The 19,963-nt window shown below is 31.1% G+C and overlaps 1 protein-coding gene across 1 annotated transcript in view; it reads left to right on the top strand.

Annotated features, from left to right (window-relative positions):
• Positions 1 to 19,963, top strand: part of LOC149484819 (uncharacterized) — a 217,461-nt gene that overhangs the window by 36,656 nt on the left and 160,842 nt on the right. Inside the window, exon 2 of the mRNA XM_089701111.1 lies at positions 430 to 572. Within this exon, the coding sequence (XP_089557237.1) occupies positions 512 to 572 (61 nt within the window). The 5' untranslated portion in view covers positions 430 to 511. The remainder of the gene's footprint in view (positions 1 to 429; positions 573 to 19,963) is intronic.

Here is a 19,963-nt window from a genome sequence, read left to right on the forward strand (position 1 = left end):
ATAAGATATGTATTTCATATATTTTCTGAGTTTGTACATCTTTTCTCGACGAATGCAATATCATTTTCTAAGTATATTTTATTATTTAAAACGAACAGTATAAAATGAATAGTATAAAACACGTGTATTTTTTCAACATGAAAAGATGTTAATTAATATAAACATTAAAGATTATTATCAGATGACATACAGTTTTTCATTAATAGTAGGTATATTTTGTATGGATGTAAATTTAATATTTAGTTTTATAGAATTCTAATTCTAATTGTTTATATGAACGAAAACCTTTTTCTATCCTTTAAAAAATATTTTCAAATAATGTACATTTTACATCTTGTAAATAAAATATTTTAACAACCATTAATATAATTGTTTTAACATAATTTACAATTCCCGTCAAATCGCTAAACACAGTTTTTCTTGTTACAGGTGATCAAGACAAAATGTCGTGTCGGGCGTTGTAATGGAAACGGATTGTGACTTCATTTTAGTGTAAGAGTGATTAGTGAACATGGGCACGCTGGGCTTCCTACTCATACTGAGCGGCTGTTTGCTGGTCGGATGGATTGATGGTGAGCTTCTTTGTAGTTTTCTTGGAAAACCGCTTAGAGTATTATGTGGTATTATACAATTCTCTATCGTAGACTAGCTTTCCGCCCGCGGCTTCGCCCACTTTGTCTAAAACAAAATAAATTATACACTAAAACCTTCCTCTTGAATCATTCTATCTATTAAAAAAACCGCATCAAAATCCGTTGCGTAATTTTAAAGATTGAAGCTTATATAGGGACATAGGGACAGAGAAAGCGACTTTGTTTTATATTATGTAGTGATATGCTTTCAAAGGTTAGAGATAACTAACACGTAGGCATATAAAACGCGTATATAATGGTTTTACAACGAGTTTATTTTCGTTTGTAGATATACCTTTTCATTTGTTTCGAACGAGGGCAATAAAAATAACGTTAACAAATATGTAATGAGGAAGCGATGTTTTTGCAAAACGGCTAAATATTATACGTACGTAATACGTAAATATTAGAAAAGACATCAAAAAAATGTGAAGCAAATTTTACTTATGGTTAAATTTTATATAGGTGCAGTAACATTACGTGTATTGATGCATTTGAAGAATCAGTGCTGAGATATTCGTAATATATGGAGCATATTATTATTCATCGATGTATATTATCGGAACATTATTTTCTTGGAATAAGCAGTACTCAACATGATAATAATGTTTTCTTAGCTCCTTATAAATAATTGGAATAATATAGGAATTCATATAGATACTTTGAAAAATAATATTGTAGAGTAATATGGTAGAGTTGTGTACTTATTTTGAGACTTTTTTAGATACTAAATTTCTTTTAAAATATATAAACAGGTTTTGCGAAATTTGATGCGACACTTTTGTAAATTTAGAAGACACTGCATGATTTTCCGATTACACAAATACTACAACTTTCATTAATCAGATAAGTTCGGAGAGACTGCGTTTGTAATAATATATTTATTTATTATTTATTTATTTATTTATTTCTAATTTCTTTATTGATGAACATAAAAACATGTAAGTATTGCATGTTAATATATACTTGTATAGTATTGGAAAACGAAGAACGCAGAGCATGTACCTACCATAAATACACCTATACCTAAATATCAATTTATTTCATATACCTAATAAGATCAAGCACATCTTGAGAAAATAAATTTTGGATTGTTCCTAATTACTGTTCTTATTTAGGAGTTGGGGAAAGCAATATTACAACCTCGTTACAGATAATAAATTATTTTCCTCAATAATGTAGGCGTTTTGAGATAAATTGTTTTTATTTAATTGTTTCAGTCAGCCGCTGCCATAGAATATACATTTCGGTAAAGATTAATTTTTTTATCAAACATAATATACCGTACATTTGGTTTTTATTATTAAATCATTCAATTGATGGCTTTATGATATTGTGTAGTTATTTATTTTTCTGTTTTGTTATAATGTTATAAATAGGTGTGTTTATGATAAAATAAATAACTATTATCCATCATTACAAAACTATGCATGCAATTTTTTTTTGGAAATTGTTATTTATATCTCTACATTAAAACTTTTTAACATTAAGGTAAACGTGTTTATCACAGAATTATTTCACTGATATACATACGCTAAATTTCATTATTGTCATAAATCTGTATTATAATAAAACTGTATCTAGATATCTCGAGAACAGCTGAACCGATTTCGTTAATTTTTTTATTCTTTGAAGTACGAGAATGCTTCTTATGGAGACAAAACGTAAATATGTACCACGAGTGAAGCCGGGGCGGACTGAAAGATTTTAATAAACCTTTTAAAGACAGACCACGAACGATTTATTTGCACATGTTTTCACAAACTTCTCGCTCGTGTGCTTTGATACTTAAATAACTGCCACAATGTTATATAATAGTTTAAGCCCTTAGTGACTTGTCTTAACGACTACCTTAATGAGCGGGATGACCTTTTTGCCCTTCGAAGCGCGGAAACGGGAAATAACCATAAATAGTCACTCATTTGACCAAAATATTTTTTTTACTTATAGGTTTGCTTAAAAAAAGTAGTTTTTATTATTTTATGTGACTTTTGTAGAGTTCGACGATATTTAAAGTATACTGTAATATTATAGACATTGTTAAGGAAACGTTTTCTTCCTGGCGGACCTTGTTCTTTTTAGGATTTCAGGCGCGATTTTGATAAGCACTATTCGAAGGTAATTCTATTCGTAATCTTATTATTATAGATGCACTTTATTCAACGATAAAAATATACTATTTGGCATTTGCAGGTGCTAAGTTGCGGAAATTAGCATTCGCTTTGATTCAACAGTCATTTAAATTATAATTAGATTATTACAAAAGTACCCCAATTTTGATATATTTTCGCTTGAAACAACGGTACAAATGTTAACAAGAATATTGTTATTTTCCCAAATTTATTCGTCTCTTATCACGATGGATTTACCATAGTAATCCCACTTGATAGAAATATCGGTTCGATACAAATATAAAAATGCGTACCGAAGGAAAGCTTATTTACCTTGCCCTAAGCGTACTTATAGATGGTATAAAAACATAGATTTACATATAATATCTGTTCGTGCTTACATAATATTTTATGGGGTCGTATTTATAGGATTTGCTATAATATATTGCTAGCAAACTTTACAAAAATACCTTCCTTCCTTCAACAATGGACCAAATACATTTGCTTTAATTGGCATTATTTGGCACAAACCCTGAAATGAATAAATCTTTTCATAATGTACATTATATAACCAAATAATTGTACTTTTCATTTCTTTCGGCACTTCAACCGTGCTTTTATATTTTTCCGAAGATAACTTTACTAATTAGTAAACAAAAAAATCTCCGTTGCTCTCTTTTAAATTAGCTTGTTTCTTAAGGAAAAACGCTCTTAGCGGATTAATTTCTCAATATTAACTGGAGCAACTCCAAAGTATAAATCAAAACGCGGAAAAATGTTGTAATTGTGCCTTTTAATGCGGTATCATGTCAAGGTTATATTTATAGCTGTGTTGCAAGGGAAGATAGTGAAATAGAACATATATTTATTCAGCAAAACAGAAGTATTAGGACGGTTAAAAGTTATACGGTGTCAAGTTATCTACTATACAGGGTGTCCCACTATTGGTATACTAAGCGCGAAGGAACTTGTAGTTTTGCATACACTGATCACGTAAAAAATACTTTAAAAAAAAATTACGTCCAAAATTTTTTGCTAAATTTTTCCTGAAAATCCATGTTTTCTTCTCTACCTTCGCGCAGCCGGCATATACCGCTTCTCTTATATGAGCATTTTATCTATGAAAACATAATCTTAAACGATAGCTCACGTGCTGGTGGCAAAGTTGGGCGGCTCGCTTGTTATGGGTGTACACATAGAGTTTTAAGAATTCATCTATTTGAAAAAAAAAATGAATCTGGAATTTTTTTATTATTTTTTACGTACTCAGCGTATGCAAAATTATAATCTCCTTTGAGCTTAGCATACCAACAGTGGGACACCCTGTATAGGTACGAGTTATCCGTGGAGGTATAGTTATCCTTTAATGTATCTCATATTGTATTAAAATACCTACTGTTACAAAAATTTTATAAATATATTGTAGGTATATAAATTAATAATAATATTTCCTAAAAGCGTAGGTAATTTTAAAACAAGAGATATTAATAGCCTTAATTTTCATGAATAAAAATTGGCCGAACGATTCCTCCATTATAACGCGCTTCATACAAACCACAGAATTGCAGAGAAATCTTATAACGTATTCAAATCAACAGCAGGCAAACACGAAGTGCACATGCAATAAATAAATCGACTCAGCTCCGGTATAAACCAGTTTGCGCCGGTTGAGACCGGCTCTATCCGGTTTCGAATATCTACTTCCTACAGGTGCAATATCTCAATATGTCCCCTCAGATACATCTTTATTCCGCACTAGATCGTGTTAGAACAAGCTATGTACTATTTGAGGTACATATTCAAAAATTCACATATTTCGTTTGTATGTAAATTTCACACATCTTGCAAACCCGTTGGAACGAATATGAATGTCTATTGTCAGGATATTTGTTATTGAATACAGTTGGAAAGTTGGAGTTTTATTTACAATCTTGTTACTTATCGGTTAAAAGATGAATGGGACGAAGTATGCAAACATTTTCGTCTTATTCTAACTACCTTGTCTTATTCGCTTGTATTTTTAGCGTGGTAATTCGCTCGCTTGCTTTTAATTCAAGACTTAATTTAATGTTAACTTGTATAAATAAATGAAGTATTTTTGTGGAAATAAGCAACACAGCTCAAATATAGTTTTGAATTAATAAAGATACTCTGTTTTTAATAGTGTACTAGAATGTAAGTGTATTTCTTTGTAAAATATAGAACAAGGTTTCATAGCTTTATAGAATTCTATATTAAATTTTAAAAAATTATGTTATGAGACATCTTTTTATCTATACCTAGTAGGTAAATAGATACCTACGACATTGATAATATATTTAATATTTATACTAAATGCTTCGGATAAGGGTGTAAAAAGTTACATAGGGAAGTCTGTTTATAGGAGAGAGTGTTCATTGGCTATTCTTGAGTTATAAATATGCATTATATAATTTATTATTGGATATACTTTACATTATTTCATCTATGGAATTTACGGCAGATAATATTATGTAGATCATTAAAATTGTTGCATATTTCAATATAAATAAAAAAAAATTGTATAATATAGTTTATTTTCTGCCAAATCTTGCGCTACCATAATATGACGTCATTTAGCTTATGAAGATATTCATCGTTCATATTATTATCAAACAATAGTATCACAAACACATCATAATCAAAAAGTGAGTAAGAACTACAAAAACTCCGTAACTTAAGGAAAAAGATATCTCCAAATGTCCGATGAGATTACATCGAGTCTGCAAATCCAATAATTCGTTATATTGAAGAAACTTTTCATACAAAGTTGCCGCCTCGAAATGATTTTCTTTGACCCGCCGTTATTATTAGTATTATTCAGGGATGCCAATATTCTTAGCCCAGGATTTGTTCCTCGTTTGTTACGTTCCCTCTCCCAAATTTCTTTACTAGGGCTGATCGATAGACGAATTGATGGATCTTGCACTTTTTAGACACTAGAACCTCCATCCAATATTATAATTGCGAAAGTTTGTAAATGTAATATTGTAAATGGATGTTGTAAAAACTACTGAACCAATTACAATAAAATTTGGTATGTAGGTAACTGAAGACCCAGAATAAGAAAAAGGCTTTTCATCCCGGAAACCCCACAGGAACGGGAACTATGCGGGTTTTCTTTGAAAACGCGGGCGAAGCCGCGGGCGGATAACTAGTGTAGAATAATATATTATATATTACAAAAATTATTTTATAGCAGTAGTTTCCATGGTATTAAAAGTTCGCTATACAATCGATAATGGTTCCTGTATAAACCGTCCCTAATTTCAACTTTATCAAATTTTTATAACATTACCACAAAAGTCTATTCTACGTATCTATATCATAATATAGCCAAATTTGTTCTGCGTTTCAGGTGTGAAAACAACAAACACTATGCAAATAGAGCTATTTTTGCATTTATAATATCTAGCTTAAAGTTTTTGTTTTCGATTTTATTCAACAGTACAGATTTGAAAAAAACAATATTTTTATGATATCGTTTAAAACGTTGCATTAGGTTAAGTATATAAATCAAGTATTAACTCAACCTCTAAAAACACCATTTAAAAGGTTCTTTTAAATTAAATTGGTATGGTAATGTTTATAAAATTGCTTTCGAGTAAAAATAATATTGATACAAAATTGTTACCTAATAAAGTTTTCCATTTATTCCTATCTTGAACACAAGTGGAGCATGGATTCGAAGAAGTCCGCTAGAAATGTATTCATAATATTAAACATGAAATATTGTATTTTATACTGTAAAAGCATTGAACCGTTATGTTTAAGCATCTCAATAATATTAAAATGCTTATGTTAACATCAAACGATACGTGGAATATATCATATTATTAGAAAAATAAGTAGTTAATTTATTTTAAAATAAAATACACTATAATATTCCTTATTAATATAATAACCTTTTGCCCAGGTTGCCTGAAAGAGATCACTTCAAAGTGATAAGGCCGCCTAATAAACTATACTGTTTTTTGTTTTGTATACTTATATTAGCAATAAGTTTTCTATGTATAGTTTTAATGAATTTATTTACTATAAATAATTCTCTTAGTAACATAGAGAAAGAAACCTTGAAACCGTTTCTTTCTTTTAACGACGTCTATTAAACTGTTTACAAAAAGCGTCACCTGTTTTATTCAATTTTACATTGTATTTTGTTCCAGAAAGGTCTTAAAAGATTCTGAGACCTATTTTTACTCAACCAAATAATTTCCCCAACTTGAAATGGGATATAATGTATTCTTTGAGTATTTAAATTTATGGACTTCTAGAATTCCTTTGTCTTTGCTCACTTCAATGTATTTAAATGTACTAACCATAATATATAATAATATACAAACAATTTTTTTTTATAAGGCAGATACAGGCAGATTTATATACAAAGGCTCTAGTCATGAATATAATATCATAGTAAATATCCAAACATAAAAAATATTTTTAAGCAATATGCGTTATCTGTGTACGTCCGAATTTTCAGTATATAAAGAAGTAGAATAATTAGACCTTTAACTAGTAGGAACGTACTTTTACGTGAGATTTTTTGGAATTCCCGGGACATAAATAACAACGTCCACGGCAAATCCATACAAACCCAGAAGGAATGGTCCGTAATCGTTCACAGTAATTGTTCTAGAAAGATCAAGGTCCGAAGTCCGAACCGCAGATTTATCGACTGCCTTAGTTACCGTTTCACCTGTGAAGTACTTATTTGCAAGAGCGTCAAATAAATATGTCTTCCGCTGGGCTTTGGGTAACATACGTGGCGAGGTTAGGTCATTTAAAACCGGTATTTAATACGATTTTTCCATATCTGCTTGTGTCCACATATTACTACAAAAAGAAACATGGAAAAAAAGCGCGAAAAATACGCCCATTACGGAAGACTATACGTATACATTTATAGAGACGTAGCTTAGAAATAATATTTTTCATAAAATTGTAAGCTTAATATGTGTTATGTTACACGTATGTTATCGTTTGTTTTTATTCAATTACACAGATAATTGAAGTAACGTATTTAAATAAACACAGTTTGGTAAATTGATAGAATTCACAGCAATTTAAAATACCTAAAATATAAATCACTCACATTATTTAGTAGTTTAGTCAACAGATGCTAAATAACGATGTAAAATCTAACATTTAGCAGTACCATGTAGGAGACAGAGGTTCATTTTCTTATACATGCTTAGGAAAAGGTCACCCTTTTAGCAACGCTTTTTTTCAAATGATATGAAACAGAGATTCAAAGGTTAAAGGGTATTTGACAGCTTATTCGACAATTTTATCTTACACTAGCGGTCCGCCCCGGCTTCGCCCGTGGTACATAATATTTACGTTTTCTCTACATAAGAACCATCCTCGTACTTCAAGGAATATAATAAAAAAAGAATTATCGAAATCGGTTCAGCCGTTCTCGAGTTATGCGCTTACCAACACATTTTGCGATTCATTTTTATATATAAGAATTATTATAATATACGTTTTCCTTTATGCAATAACAGGCTCTCGAAAGAGTAGAGATAAAATATCATAGCAGGTAAATGGAATATTATTTGTTTGTATTTCATATGACTAATATTATGTACTTGGAACTTGATTAAATCCGAAGTATTAAAATGCTATAACTCTTAGTTTTTGTGTTACAATAAAGTAGTATAATCAGCGTAAATGTGAAGCAATTACATCGATTATTAAAAATAAGGGTTGCAGATATAATTATTATGAATATTTTATGTATATTTGCATATTACTGACACACTTTTTTCATATTGTGGTTGTTCAGTTTTAATGGAATGAATATAATTCTAGCTGTATTAACAGTTTAGACACGGATGCATTAACAACATTACTCTACAATTTTATTACGTTTGTTTATTATTGTGTTATTCTTTGACATTAATAACCCTTACACAATAGTAAAAAGCATTAAACTCTCAGCTTTATATAATAAATAAGAAGTGTCCATTCATTTGGTAAAAACAGCTGTACGTGCCCTGCGAGGAAAGCGCTCGTATCAATGGGCAGCCATAGCTGGACCAAAGGAAACAATTGGCTATGTAATTTATGTTGCCGCAAGCTTTTGTAGCGTGATTCGAGAACTATTTGCATGCGCCATTTTGAATTTTGGCTGCCTTTTGGCGGGGAATTGATTTACCTAGAAAACGGTGTTTGCGTGTTTTATGGTAATATTTTTATTCATTTAATGTGATACATTTGGATAGTAGAAGAAGAGAAGAGGTTCATGAAGCAAAAATATTGTGACAAAGATTTTTTGAAATCAAATTACGTTTTATGTTTTTCTAAGACTTCTCTTGGATGAAAGTACTCAAATTAAATTTTCATTTCATTCTTGCAATTACTGTTTAATTAATAAATAATAATGTGGTCCCAACCTGTTACACGAAACCCTTAACCTTATATCAAGAACGTGACATTAACTTTACCGAAAGTTACTCTCAAATATTGTCTTCCGAACAATCTCCTTTGAATGATTTATTATTTCTATCAAATTGGAACTTGGTAACTTACGTCACGTTAATATACCAATCTGCTTTTAAGAGGCAATTTGGAAACTTTTCCATATATATTGTTATCATTGTTCGCAATATGAATTGTGGAACTTTTGTACTGAATCATGTAGATATATTGCGGGATTTCACGTTTTTACTATCGTTCAATTATTTACTAGATACAGCACACAGGCTTGCTTGCATGGCTTTATTTGGTGAATATTTATTTTAGTACTAGCGGTCCGCCCCGGCTTCGCCCGTGGTACATGTTTACGTTTTCTCTACATAAGAACGATCCTCGTACTTCAAGAAATATAATAAAAAAAGAATTATCGAAATCGGTTCAGCCGTTCTCGAGTTATGCGCTTACCAACACATTTTGCGATTCATTTTTAGCCAAATTGGTTCTTTTGTATTTTATGGGAAAGAGTAATAAATATCTGTACATACACCTTCATTCGATTTTCATTTGCACTTCTAGAATAAGTGAATAAAAAAATTACCTTTGACACGTCTGAAATAGTTATTTGAGCATTAAAATATTTTATAATGTGGGACATTATTTATTTCCAATTCCAAATATTTCAAAATTTTAAACCGCTATAACTTTTTTATTGTAACGTAAATATATTGAATTTATCCATAGAAATACAGTTTCAAACCGCATACCTAAATAAAATGCAAATAATAGCCTCGGTGTAAGTAGTTTTCTGCCAAAATGTTGTAATAAGTCAAGTTGTAATGTATTCGGAAGTAATTCTTGAGGAATAAATGGGATATAAGATTCCCATCAGATTGTTACGCGAGTCATATAATGCTGCGTATGTAGTTGGTACTATTTCAATATTATAGTAAACTGGATTTCCGCCCGCGGCTTCGCCCGCGTTTTCAAAGAAAAACTCGCATAGTTCCCGTTCTCGTGGGATTTCCGGAATAAAACCTATCCTATGTGTTAATCCAAGTTACCCTCTATAATAAAATGTATGCTAAATTTTATTGTAATCGGTTCAGTAGTATTTGCGTGAAAGAGTAACAAACACATACACACATCTTTACAAACATTCGCATTTATAATATTAGTAGGATTCGGTATTGGTGTTAAAATAAGCATTATTGATAATATAAATAAATGTAATAATCAGAGTTTTATTAAGAATGATGATCCTTTGATTTACCATGAAAAATAATTCAAAACATATACATAGCTAAGATATAATTTAGTGAACTAAATTAATTGTAAATTCATCAATGGATCGCTTTTTGTAGACTTTCATTGAAAGATATAATAAAAAAAGTATCGTTTAAAATTTCAGTAGTACATGATACATATACTAGTATTAAAATAGCATATAATATAAATAAAAATTAATAAATTTGTCAATGATCATAAAGACTGTGATAGTTAATTTAATACATAAATGAAACCCAACTGACATAGACAAGAAGATTTACTCCAGCGAAACGCTTTGAAAACAAACATTTCAGTGCTCATAGCTATTAGACTACAGGCCCATGTTGAAAAAATTATGGGTCATTTGACCCACCACCTGACCTATCTAGAATGATATAAGAGCATAAAATAATAAGATTCAGCACTATGACGTCACTCGTAAGCTGTCCACCTGAGTGCAGATGAGAATTCGAAAGTTCAGGTAGAGATTTTCTCCCCTTGTCTCCATGATTTTTGTACGGCGTTGCGGAATAATGGCTTAAAAGCAGTATAGAAATAGTATGACACAGATGCCGTACAAAAATGGTGGTCCACAAAGTCGGAATTTATTTTTATTTTTCGACAGTTGCCGGGGTAAATTTGGTCATTTGATTTTGTACGGCATCTGTGTCATACTATTTCTATACTACTTTTAATCAATTATTCCGCAACGCCGTACAAAAATCATGGAGACAAGGGGAGAAAATCTCTACCTGAACCTTCAAATTCTCATCTGCACTCTGGTGGACAGCTTACAAGTGACGTCATAGTGCTGAATCTTATTATTTTATGCTCTTATATCGTTCTAGATAGGTCACCTGGTGGGTCAAATGACCCATAATTTTTTCAACACGGGCCTGTAGTCTATATCATATTATGTTGTTATTTAGTTCACCTTATTTCCAACTATGCAAGTTTACAAGATGAAATAACGTTGCATTCAATTCAAATTCAAATTTGTCTGCATATTACACATAACAAAACATATTCATTTTTTTAAAACGATTGTATAGATATAACCTAACTAATATTATAAATGCGAAAGTTACTCTCTCTGTCTCTTCTTCATGATGACAGGGATAGCTTGAGACTAGAGAAAGGACTTAGGATAGATATTTGTCCCAGAAATACCACGGGAACGGGAGCTATGCGCGTTTTTATTTGAATACGCGGGCGAAACCTTGGACGGAAAGCTAGTATTAAATAAAATTTCAATCATTATAATAGTTCTGTTATCATATTCAAATGAATAGGCCAATAAAACGGTAAAACAAACTACGCTTACATAATAGCACGATTAAAAGTGCCTAATGGATTTTTTGTATTACCAAAGTAAACTTAGATTATCTGTGCCGGAGCGAAATGGGCGGGAATCGCATTCACGTAGTCAATCTGATAAAAGCGATTGGCGCCAAACGTTCTGAGTTCCGGAACGTGCATAGAGGTATGTCTATGAGATCACTTGTAAAAATGAATCCAATATAATTTACATCGCTCCCTTTAAAATGGACAAGTTTTATTGATATTTTATTTGTTTTTTAATAGTATATATAAGATGTATTTGAAATTGATATACCTACTTAGTAGAATGTCCCTACCTCATTATAGCGTAAATGTTTGAAAAAATTGGTTGTCTGTAAAGTTGGTTTACTGACGATAGTTGAACGTGACAACGGCCGATTGTGCTTCTTTGTCGCTCGTTCCGCGCTCTCGCTTGCACTTCAAGCCTTACGGAACGCCTCAGAGCGCGAGGTAACGCCGCATCAGTCATGTTTTTTCGTGCGTGCAGCTATCGAATTATAAGACGTTGTCACGTCAAAAACTGCTACAATGTGTAGATCAAGGTAGATCATGAGTTTTCTCTACTAGACATAATTAAATAAAAAGTTAATTTATTATGCCGTGATTCAAAAAACTTTTCTACTATAATAATAGGCAATATATCCGCTTTATTGTAAGTTTAAAAATAGCTTTTTCATTACCCTTTGTAATAACTTTACTCGATATTAAATATGTAAATCGATTCAATGGATTAGCTATGGATGTGAGAGCGTACTTTATTAACTCAATTATTAATACTGTGCCTCCAGTGAATAAGGGAATAACTCAAAAACAGCACTTTTCAGGAGAGACAAAAAACTATATAATAATACTAAATCTTTATTAATTCAAAATTTTAAGCTTGTATGTGTAAGATATGATGTTAGACTATATTTTTACATATGAACACATATTGTAACAACCCCATAAATATACTTTTTTCGTGTTTTTTTGTAGTTGTGGCCTTATGAACGAGTACTTCATGGAATAACTCAATATATTCACATAATTTTTTTTTTACTCTTTGTAATATAACGACTTATGCCCTTATGCACTATGTTCATAATCGCACAACACGACTTATATTATTGCCAGTTTTGGTTTTATAGAAATTATGTGACTTATTATGCTTGAAATTTGTGTACATTATGACTCAATTGAGGCATTTTAGTGGAAAAACTATGCACGTAGCTTGAAAAACGAATGAAATCAACGAGTTTTTTTATCGTTATTAGATAATAAAAACAAAACAACATTTAGGTATTTATGCATTTAACCCTAGAAGTCCAATCTACGTAAATTTGACGTATGAACTCTTCTATATTTACCATCGAATCGCTGCAAAATCCAGAACCAACTTATTAGCCGTCGAGACCTAGCAGTACATAGTTGGCTCATCCCGGTAAATTCCGCCATTTGGTTGTAAAGAGGATGTTGTGCGTCATTTTGACGTACCTATAATTGGGCTTTTCGTAACTTTTAAGATTGTTTCAAATTTTTATTTTGTGATTTATTTGAATATTTTTTTTTCCAAGTCACGTTTCACATGATATCTATAGTATTATACTATAGATTGAGTATAAAATGGGATCCAGACAACTTTTATACTAGGACGAAGAACCTTCAATTTTAGTAAATGACGATTATTGTCCTCCGCTGGATTTGGACTCCAAGCAAGGGGATTGGGTGGCTGAAGATGGGTTTTGTTACCCATGTATAATGAAAGTCGTAGATTGTAAAATAAACCTTTAATCGATCTTTCAATAATACAGTACTATGTTGTTAATGCTATACAATGTTTCACCAGTCACCACAATGAGTCTAGTCTGTACAGGTTAGCAGGAGACAATAATTGAGTATTGGTATTAAATACGTATCAACTGCGTATTGCGTTTTGCGTATTAGCTATTGTCCTAGTGAAAATTAATCGTCGAATCATTTTAAAATTCGATCAAGTGCGTTCCGTTTCGGAACGCCAGAGATAATAAAATATAGATAACTAGCAATGCCCTGCGGTTTCACCCGCATAGATAGCGATATCGTGACAGTGAAAAGTCTACTATAGGTCGGACTATAGGTTTAATTTTTAATCACATAAAAATCACCTTTACCCCGTCCCGCACTACGGCCTGCTCCAACAGTATACCTACTATTTTCTGTAGATTGACACTTTTAAAAATTCGTTATATCTTTTGAATGGAATATCCAATTCTTTTCATTTAAAAAGTATTTAGCTGGTATTGAAACAGTCTATAATAAAACATCATTTAATGGGATAAGGATTAATATATGTGTATGGATAACATGGTTTGATTACTGTCGGCACTTCTATTTACTTTGAAAACGTAAAAAAGTTGTTGTAGTAACATAACTACTGAAGATGGACATATGGTATCGCGGACTTTCTTGTAGATATTGATCCATTCTATAATACCGTAGAACATTTTTTTGTTCTATCTTCCATAGATTCCGCAGCGCACGCGATGACAGAACTTTTATTGAGGAATTTTTTACACCTTGGGTTACATTATTGCATTTTTGGTAAAGATCTCTATTTTTTTTCAAAATGCAATATAGCCTATGTTGCTCAGTGAAGATGCAGCTTTCTAATGGTGAAAGAATTTTTGAAATCGGTCCAGTTGTTTATGCGTGAAAACCATACATACATACATACATACATACATACTTACAAACTTTTCCTCTTTATAATATTAGTATAGATAAAAGTGGCAACGCCACAATGTCATGGTGGTATACATTGAGGATACAAGCACTTAGAGATAAGAGAAGCCCGAAAACCATATTCCTGTATGTTCAGTTAATACAGAAAAAGTTATAGGTGGTCAGTGTTGATATTTTACGGCATGATATAGAATTTTAACAATTTCTATATCATATAATATCAAAATAATGTAGATAAATAAAGAAAAAACAATGAGCCGCAAAGATTTTATGAGCAAATTAAGCACAGATTTGAAGGTGCCTTGGATGCAAATACGACTTGTGGCACGCACTTTGAAGAGACTCTACGTGAAAATAGCCCAATTTTTTCAAAATATGAGGTACCAGAGTATCCATAAAATGTTTACGAAAATGCAGGACCAAAGAAGTATCGATATTGCGGATTTTTTTCCTATAAAAAAGGCAAATTACCAAAGCACAGTGGCTAAAACGCTATATGCGGAGAAAACAATATTCATAATTGTCAAGACTGGTTATAAATACTTTTTTTTATGCGACTATTATAGACTATAGTATTATTGTCTTGATTATTGTAGTTAGATAATTTTTTTTTTAAATTTAAAAACGAGTTTAACATTTTTGTTGGCTTTTTTTAGATGATTCAATTATCGTTCTGTATTTATATAAACAAAGAGTATAATATTATTAAATGCACTTAATGTGTTAACTGTATTTTTAATATCTATTGCAAAAAATAGTTAATTTCCATAGAAATATATTAGTATCCCAAGTTAACTGATAAATACCTTTTTTAAAAAATATAAAGATTTGTTGTTGCAGATTTATTGAAAAAACGATTTAAAAATAATAAGGAATAGTATGTGTTGTTTCCGTGCAGTATTCAAATAGACCAATAGCAACACGGCATTAATGCCAAACTGTCTCATGTCGTCACTTGAACCAATGACACTAAAAGAGTTGTTCCTTTATGCTCATGTTAGAAAAATGACACAAATGCGTTTATACTAAAATAGTGTTAGGACTGATGGAACAAAATGAATTAAGTCTTTATTCAAAAAGTATAACTACACATACGTCTTTGTGTCCGTGGGTACTTTTGACTCGAGACGAATAGTTCCTTTGCGAATGCCTAAAATGATGGATAAGGTAACTTATACCGTTAATCACACCCTACTTATACCGTTTGGGTCATTCGAAAAAATGGGTTAGGACGCAGCTAGAGATATGACCTTTTGATATGTTGTGTATTTTGACGAGCTGAATCCAATGGTGCAATAAAAACCAAAGGGAATAACTCGTCTTACTCCCTTATTCACTGGAGGCACAGAATATTCAGACGTCTATGAAATAAAACGTGGCAAGCTCCAGCTATATTACAATTTTGCCTTTAATGAAACAAAGTTTAGGTTATAAGTCTTTATAATAAGTGTCTGTAGTCACAATATACAAACTGTATTGTTCAGTGAAGCAAAATTTGGAACTTTTGAGTACGATTTGTTCAAACATTTTGTACAATGTAATACCGAATATTATGGATCACATGTTATGTGGTTGTTTATTCTTGCCTGAAGCTCTATCATTTACTTTTAATTGATATTGTGGCCTGAAGCAAGACCTCTTTCAAACGTCGGGGAAAATTTTAATGCCGTTTGTATTTTAGGTAGAGAAGAGTACCTGTAACAAAAATGTTTCTGTATTTTTTAAACATTTTAAATAATGATTTTTACGTATTATTATTGGTTTTTTGTGAATCTGTATATTTTTATAAGTGGAGTATGAAGAATACCGAAATAGGGAGCAAAAGATTGACGTATTTACCAGCTATATTGGTATTTTGCTTGTATTTTGCTACACATTTGTCTGACAGCTGAATGTGTACCTACTGATGTCGCGTTGTCAATGTATTACATTGATATAGAATGATCTAGAATAACCGTTTACATTTATTATTTCCTTATATGAATATGCTATTATATATATTAATAAAAAGGGATACAGATTACACAGTTTATAATGTAAAAAAATAAAGTGAACTAGGTTTGATATCTATCTTGTTTTCTTTATTTACTATGTAGGTATGTATGAGATTGAATGAAATTGGTCTAAAAAACAACCTCACACCAAATATTTTTAACTAATTAAACAATTGCTTCTCGCCCACGTACCTACTAAGAAAATAGTATAATCTCAAGCTAAATAATAACATCAATATAAGCACTACATACTACGGACGTTTAACAACGGACGCTTTAAGCACAAAGACTCACTAATCCTATCAAGAGCATCGGTTAAATTAGTGAGGAACAAATTAACATAATTGATTTAGTACAAGTTGAACGTTATTCAAATGAACCACGCACAACTATATTACATCTTAAGCGTCTTAGTTTAGTCGGTAATTAAAATTGTAAGGAGTTGCGAGTTCAACGTTAGCTAGTAGTAAAGTTGTTTATTTCACTACCTTTTACAAATTATTAGCTGTATGCTCTATTGGACGAAGTAATACGGAATATTAAATAGATTACGTAATTACATTTGCTTTCATTCTCTATCGATAGATCATTGTTAGTTTAGGATGAAAGATACGCAGTTTTCTAATAGGTAATGAGTTATCGAATCGTAAAATAAAACATTTTTATAATTATTTTGTTGAATAAGGTTTGAAAATATGGACAAGAAATAATTATATATTTAGTAAAACAAGTACATATATGAGAGGAGACTTCCAGTAAAATAGTCGCCGTAATGCATCGAGGAAAGAATTGTTTAATTAAATATTTTAATGCTGACATAATTATTTTCTGGTTAACAATTCCTTTCATTAAAAATAAGAGTTGTATAAAATGTAGGTATCATAAAGCACAACGCTAAAAGACAATCCTGTTTGTACAACACTATTGTGGTTGCATTTAAAATTAGCCGAGTGCGACGGCATGCGGTGACATTTAGAAGTAGGAGACCAGATGCAAATGCTGGGTTTTCAGACGAATATTCGCTAAAAAGCTGAAATAGAACAGTGATAAATATTATATGTACCTAAAAATCATCTTCTTATATATAAAAATGAATCGCAAAATGTGTTGGTAAGCGCATAACTCGAGAACGACTGAACCGATTTCGATAATCTTTTTTTAATCAATTCTTTTTTTATTATATTCCTTGAAGTACGAGGATGGTTCTTATGTAGAGAAAACGTAAACATGTACCACGGGCGAAGCCGGGGCGGACCGCTAGTTATTTATAAATATATTATAACTTAGGTAAAATGAAAATGAATAGAAAATATCCTGTAAAACGTATTTTATTGCAAAAAATATCAACTTTGCTTACATATTTGAAATTTTGTATTATAATTGGCTTCTATGATGTCCGAACTTTATCATATTTGTTAGCTTGAATGTCACAACCATCGCTGTGAAATTAAACATTTACAATTATATCTCGACTGCTATAAGCAAATCACTTTAAAGATACGCTTTTTAATTATGTGCCTGTAGCTTTTCCATGTTTTTTTTATGCATAATGTTATTCAATTTGATAGGACTTACATAATATCTAACTCATAGTAAAACTATAACGCTACGCTACAGAATGAACATAAGAAAGAAAATGTTAAGGTATTGCACACTATTTTTTCTATCGTATAACAATATATTCCTTCTAGAAAGTTATATCTGTATCATTACGTGCTTATTATCCTGTTGACATGTTTTGACCGACAATATGATGTATTTGAATGGCTCGGAGCGATGTTTTGTATTCCCTGTAACACTCCCTACAATTTTCTACATTTTCACCAAAGGTATGTATTTATGTACTTTATAATGAATTGCGTGTTTCGTTATTAAGAAGTAAAACTTTAGTGTTAATTATTTTTAAAAGCTAAAGGCCCATTTTTAAAAAAGCCGCTTAATGCCGATTCAAAACATTTCCTATTTTTCTGAAGATGTAAAAATGACCATCTAAAATAGTATAATGATTTTTGATAAATTCATTAAATGTAACTTCGAAGTTCCTATTTTGCTGTAGTATATTTTGTATGCGCTTTAAACTCGTAGCAACTGAAGTATAACTTCTACTTCGAGATCGTGCATGCTTCCTGAAATATTGCGGCAATATCCTTAAAATATGCAATAGTACATCTATGCTATCCTCATCACCCCCAAACCTATAAATGAATAATTTTGTTTGTTCAATAGCAATAACGTTAAAATGAATTACGTAGTAAAACAAAGTTTTACACACAAATGGAAAAAGCTTACAAATCCGTGTTAAAATTCAATTGAAATTCAAATGTTACACATCAGTTGCGAGCTGTGTTCCTTTATTCATTGCCATGTAAAATTATTGGTTGCTATTAGAACAGTTGTCACGTATGAGAAAGTTTAAGAACAGTATGTAGTTGCGAATTGTTTTCTAAACTACAGCTACCGTTTCTGAATACTAAATATATTGTGACTCTAAGCTGCTATAACTTCTGAATAGTGTTCGAAATGAATGTATTTGTTTCTTTTGTTGTACACAATTTAGCTGTTTATGTTATGAATGATCTCTAATTAGGGTTTGGTATTCTACTAAATTTCTTTTTCGTTCATGCGTTTTCGCTTGCGTCATAATATAAGGTCCTTGTGAATATGGTAAGGTTTATATCCTATTTAGAAACATTATTAAGTTCTTTAGCCCGTAGTCAAATACTAGAGCCATTATGCAAATAAAACCGTAACAATATAACGAAATGACTTTAAAATATCCTAAAGTGTCATCCACATTAATAATTAAAATTCCATAAAAAGACAAGTAGTTGAGCCCTTAATGCAACGATTACAATGATGGGTTACCAGGAGAACATAACAGTCCAAGATGTGCGATACAAAAGGGTAATCTTGTGTAGGAATATCGAAAAGTAATGTTTGCGACGAAATGATTTGTCTAGCGCATAACCCGCTGGGGTCGACTCCACTTTAGTTACAAAGAGAATAATGGGTTTTCAAGCACTTTCTTTGAAGAGCGGCTTTACAAAACATTAAGTATTTGTATGTACGACGTTTTACTGTGCATCGACTATTTCTGATATTATTTTTCTCATGGAATATTAAAAAGGAAAGATTTTTCAGTCTACAAATATGAAACAAAAAAATTTAGAATGTCTTTTATGTATTATAATTTAATATAATATAATGTACCGAAACGGCTCCTAATACCCTCTAAAATTAATATTAACGTACCAACTAAATTTCATCTAACTCCTTTCTGTTTATTATTACGAACTGAGACAGGCAAACATTTAATTAAAACACGGATTTGTAATTAAAATTCCTTAGGTATTACTTCCAGATTTATATCTACAATTTCTTACGTGTAAGAGGAAAAATGGCTGTAATCTGCCATGTCCCAGAAACAAAATAATTTATACATTGACCATCACTAATTATTAGGTCAGTCTGTTAGATCAAT

The sequence above is a fragment of the Colias philodice genome, chromosome 11 (genome assembly GCF_061535455.1).
Source record: "Colias philodice isolate Cphi_HAF_F1 chromosome 11, ilColPhil1 Martin Lab GWU primary, whole genome shotgun sequence".
NCBI lineage: Eukaryota > Metazoa > Arthropoda > Insecta > Lepidoptera > Pieridae > Colias > Colias philodice.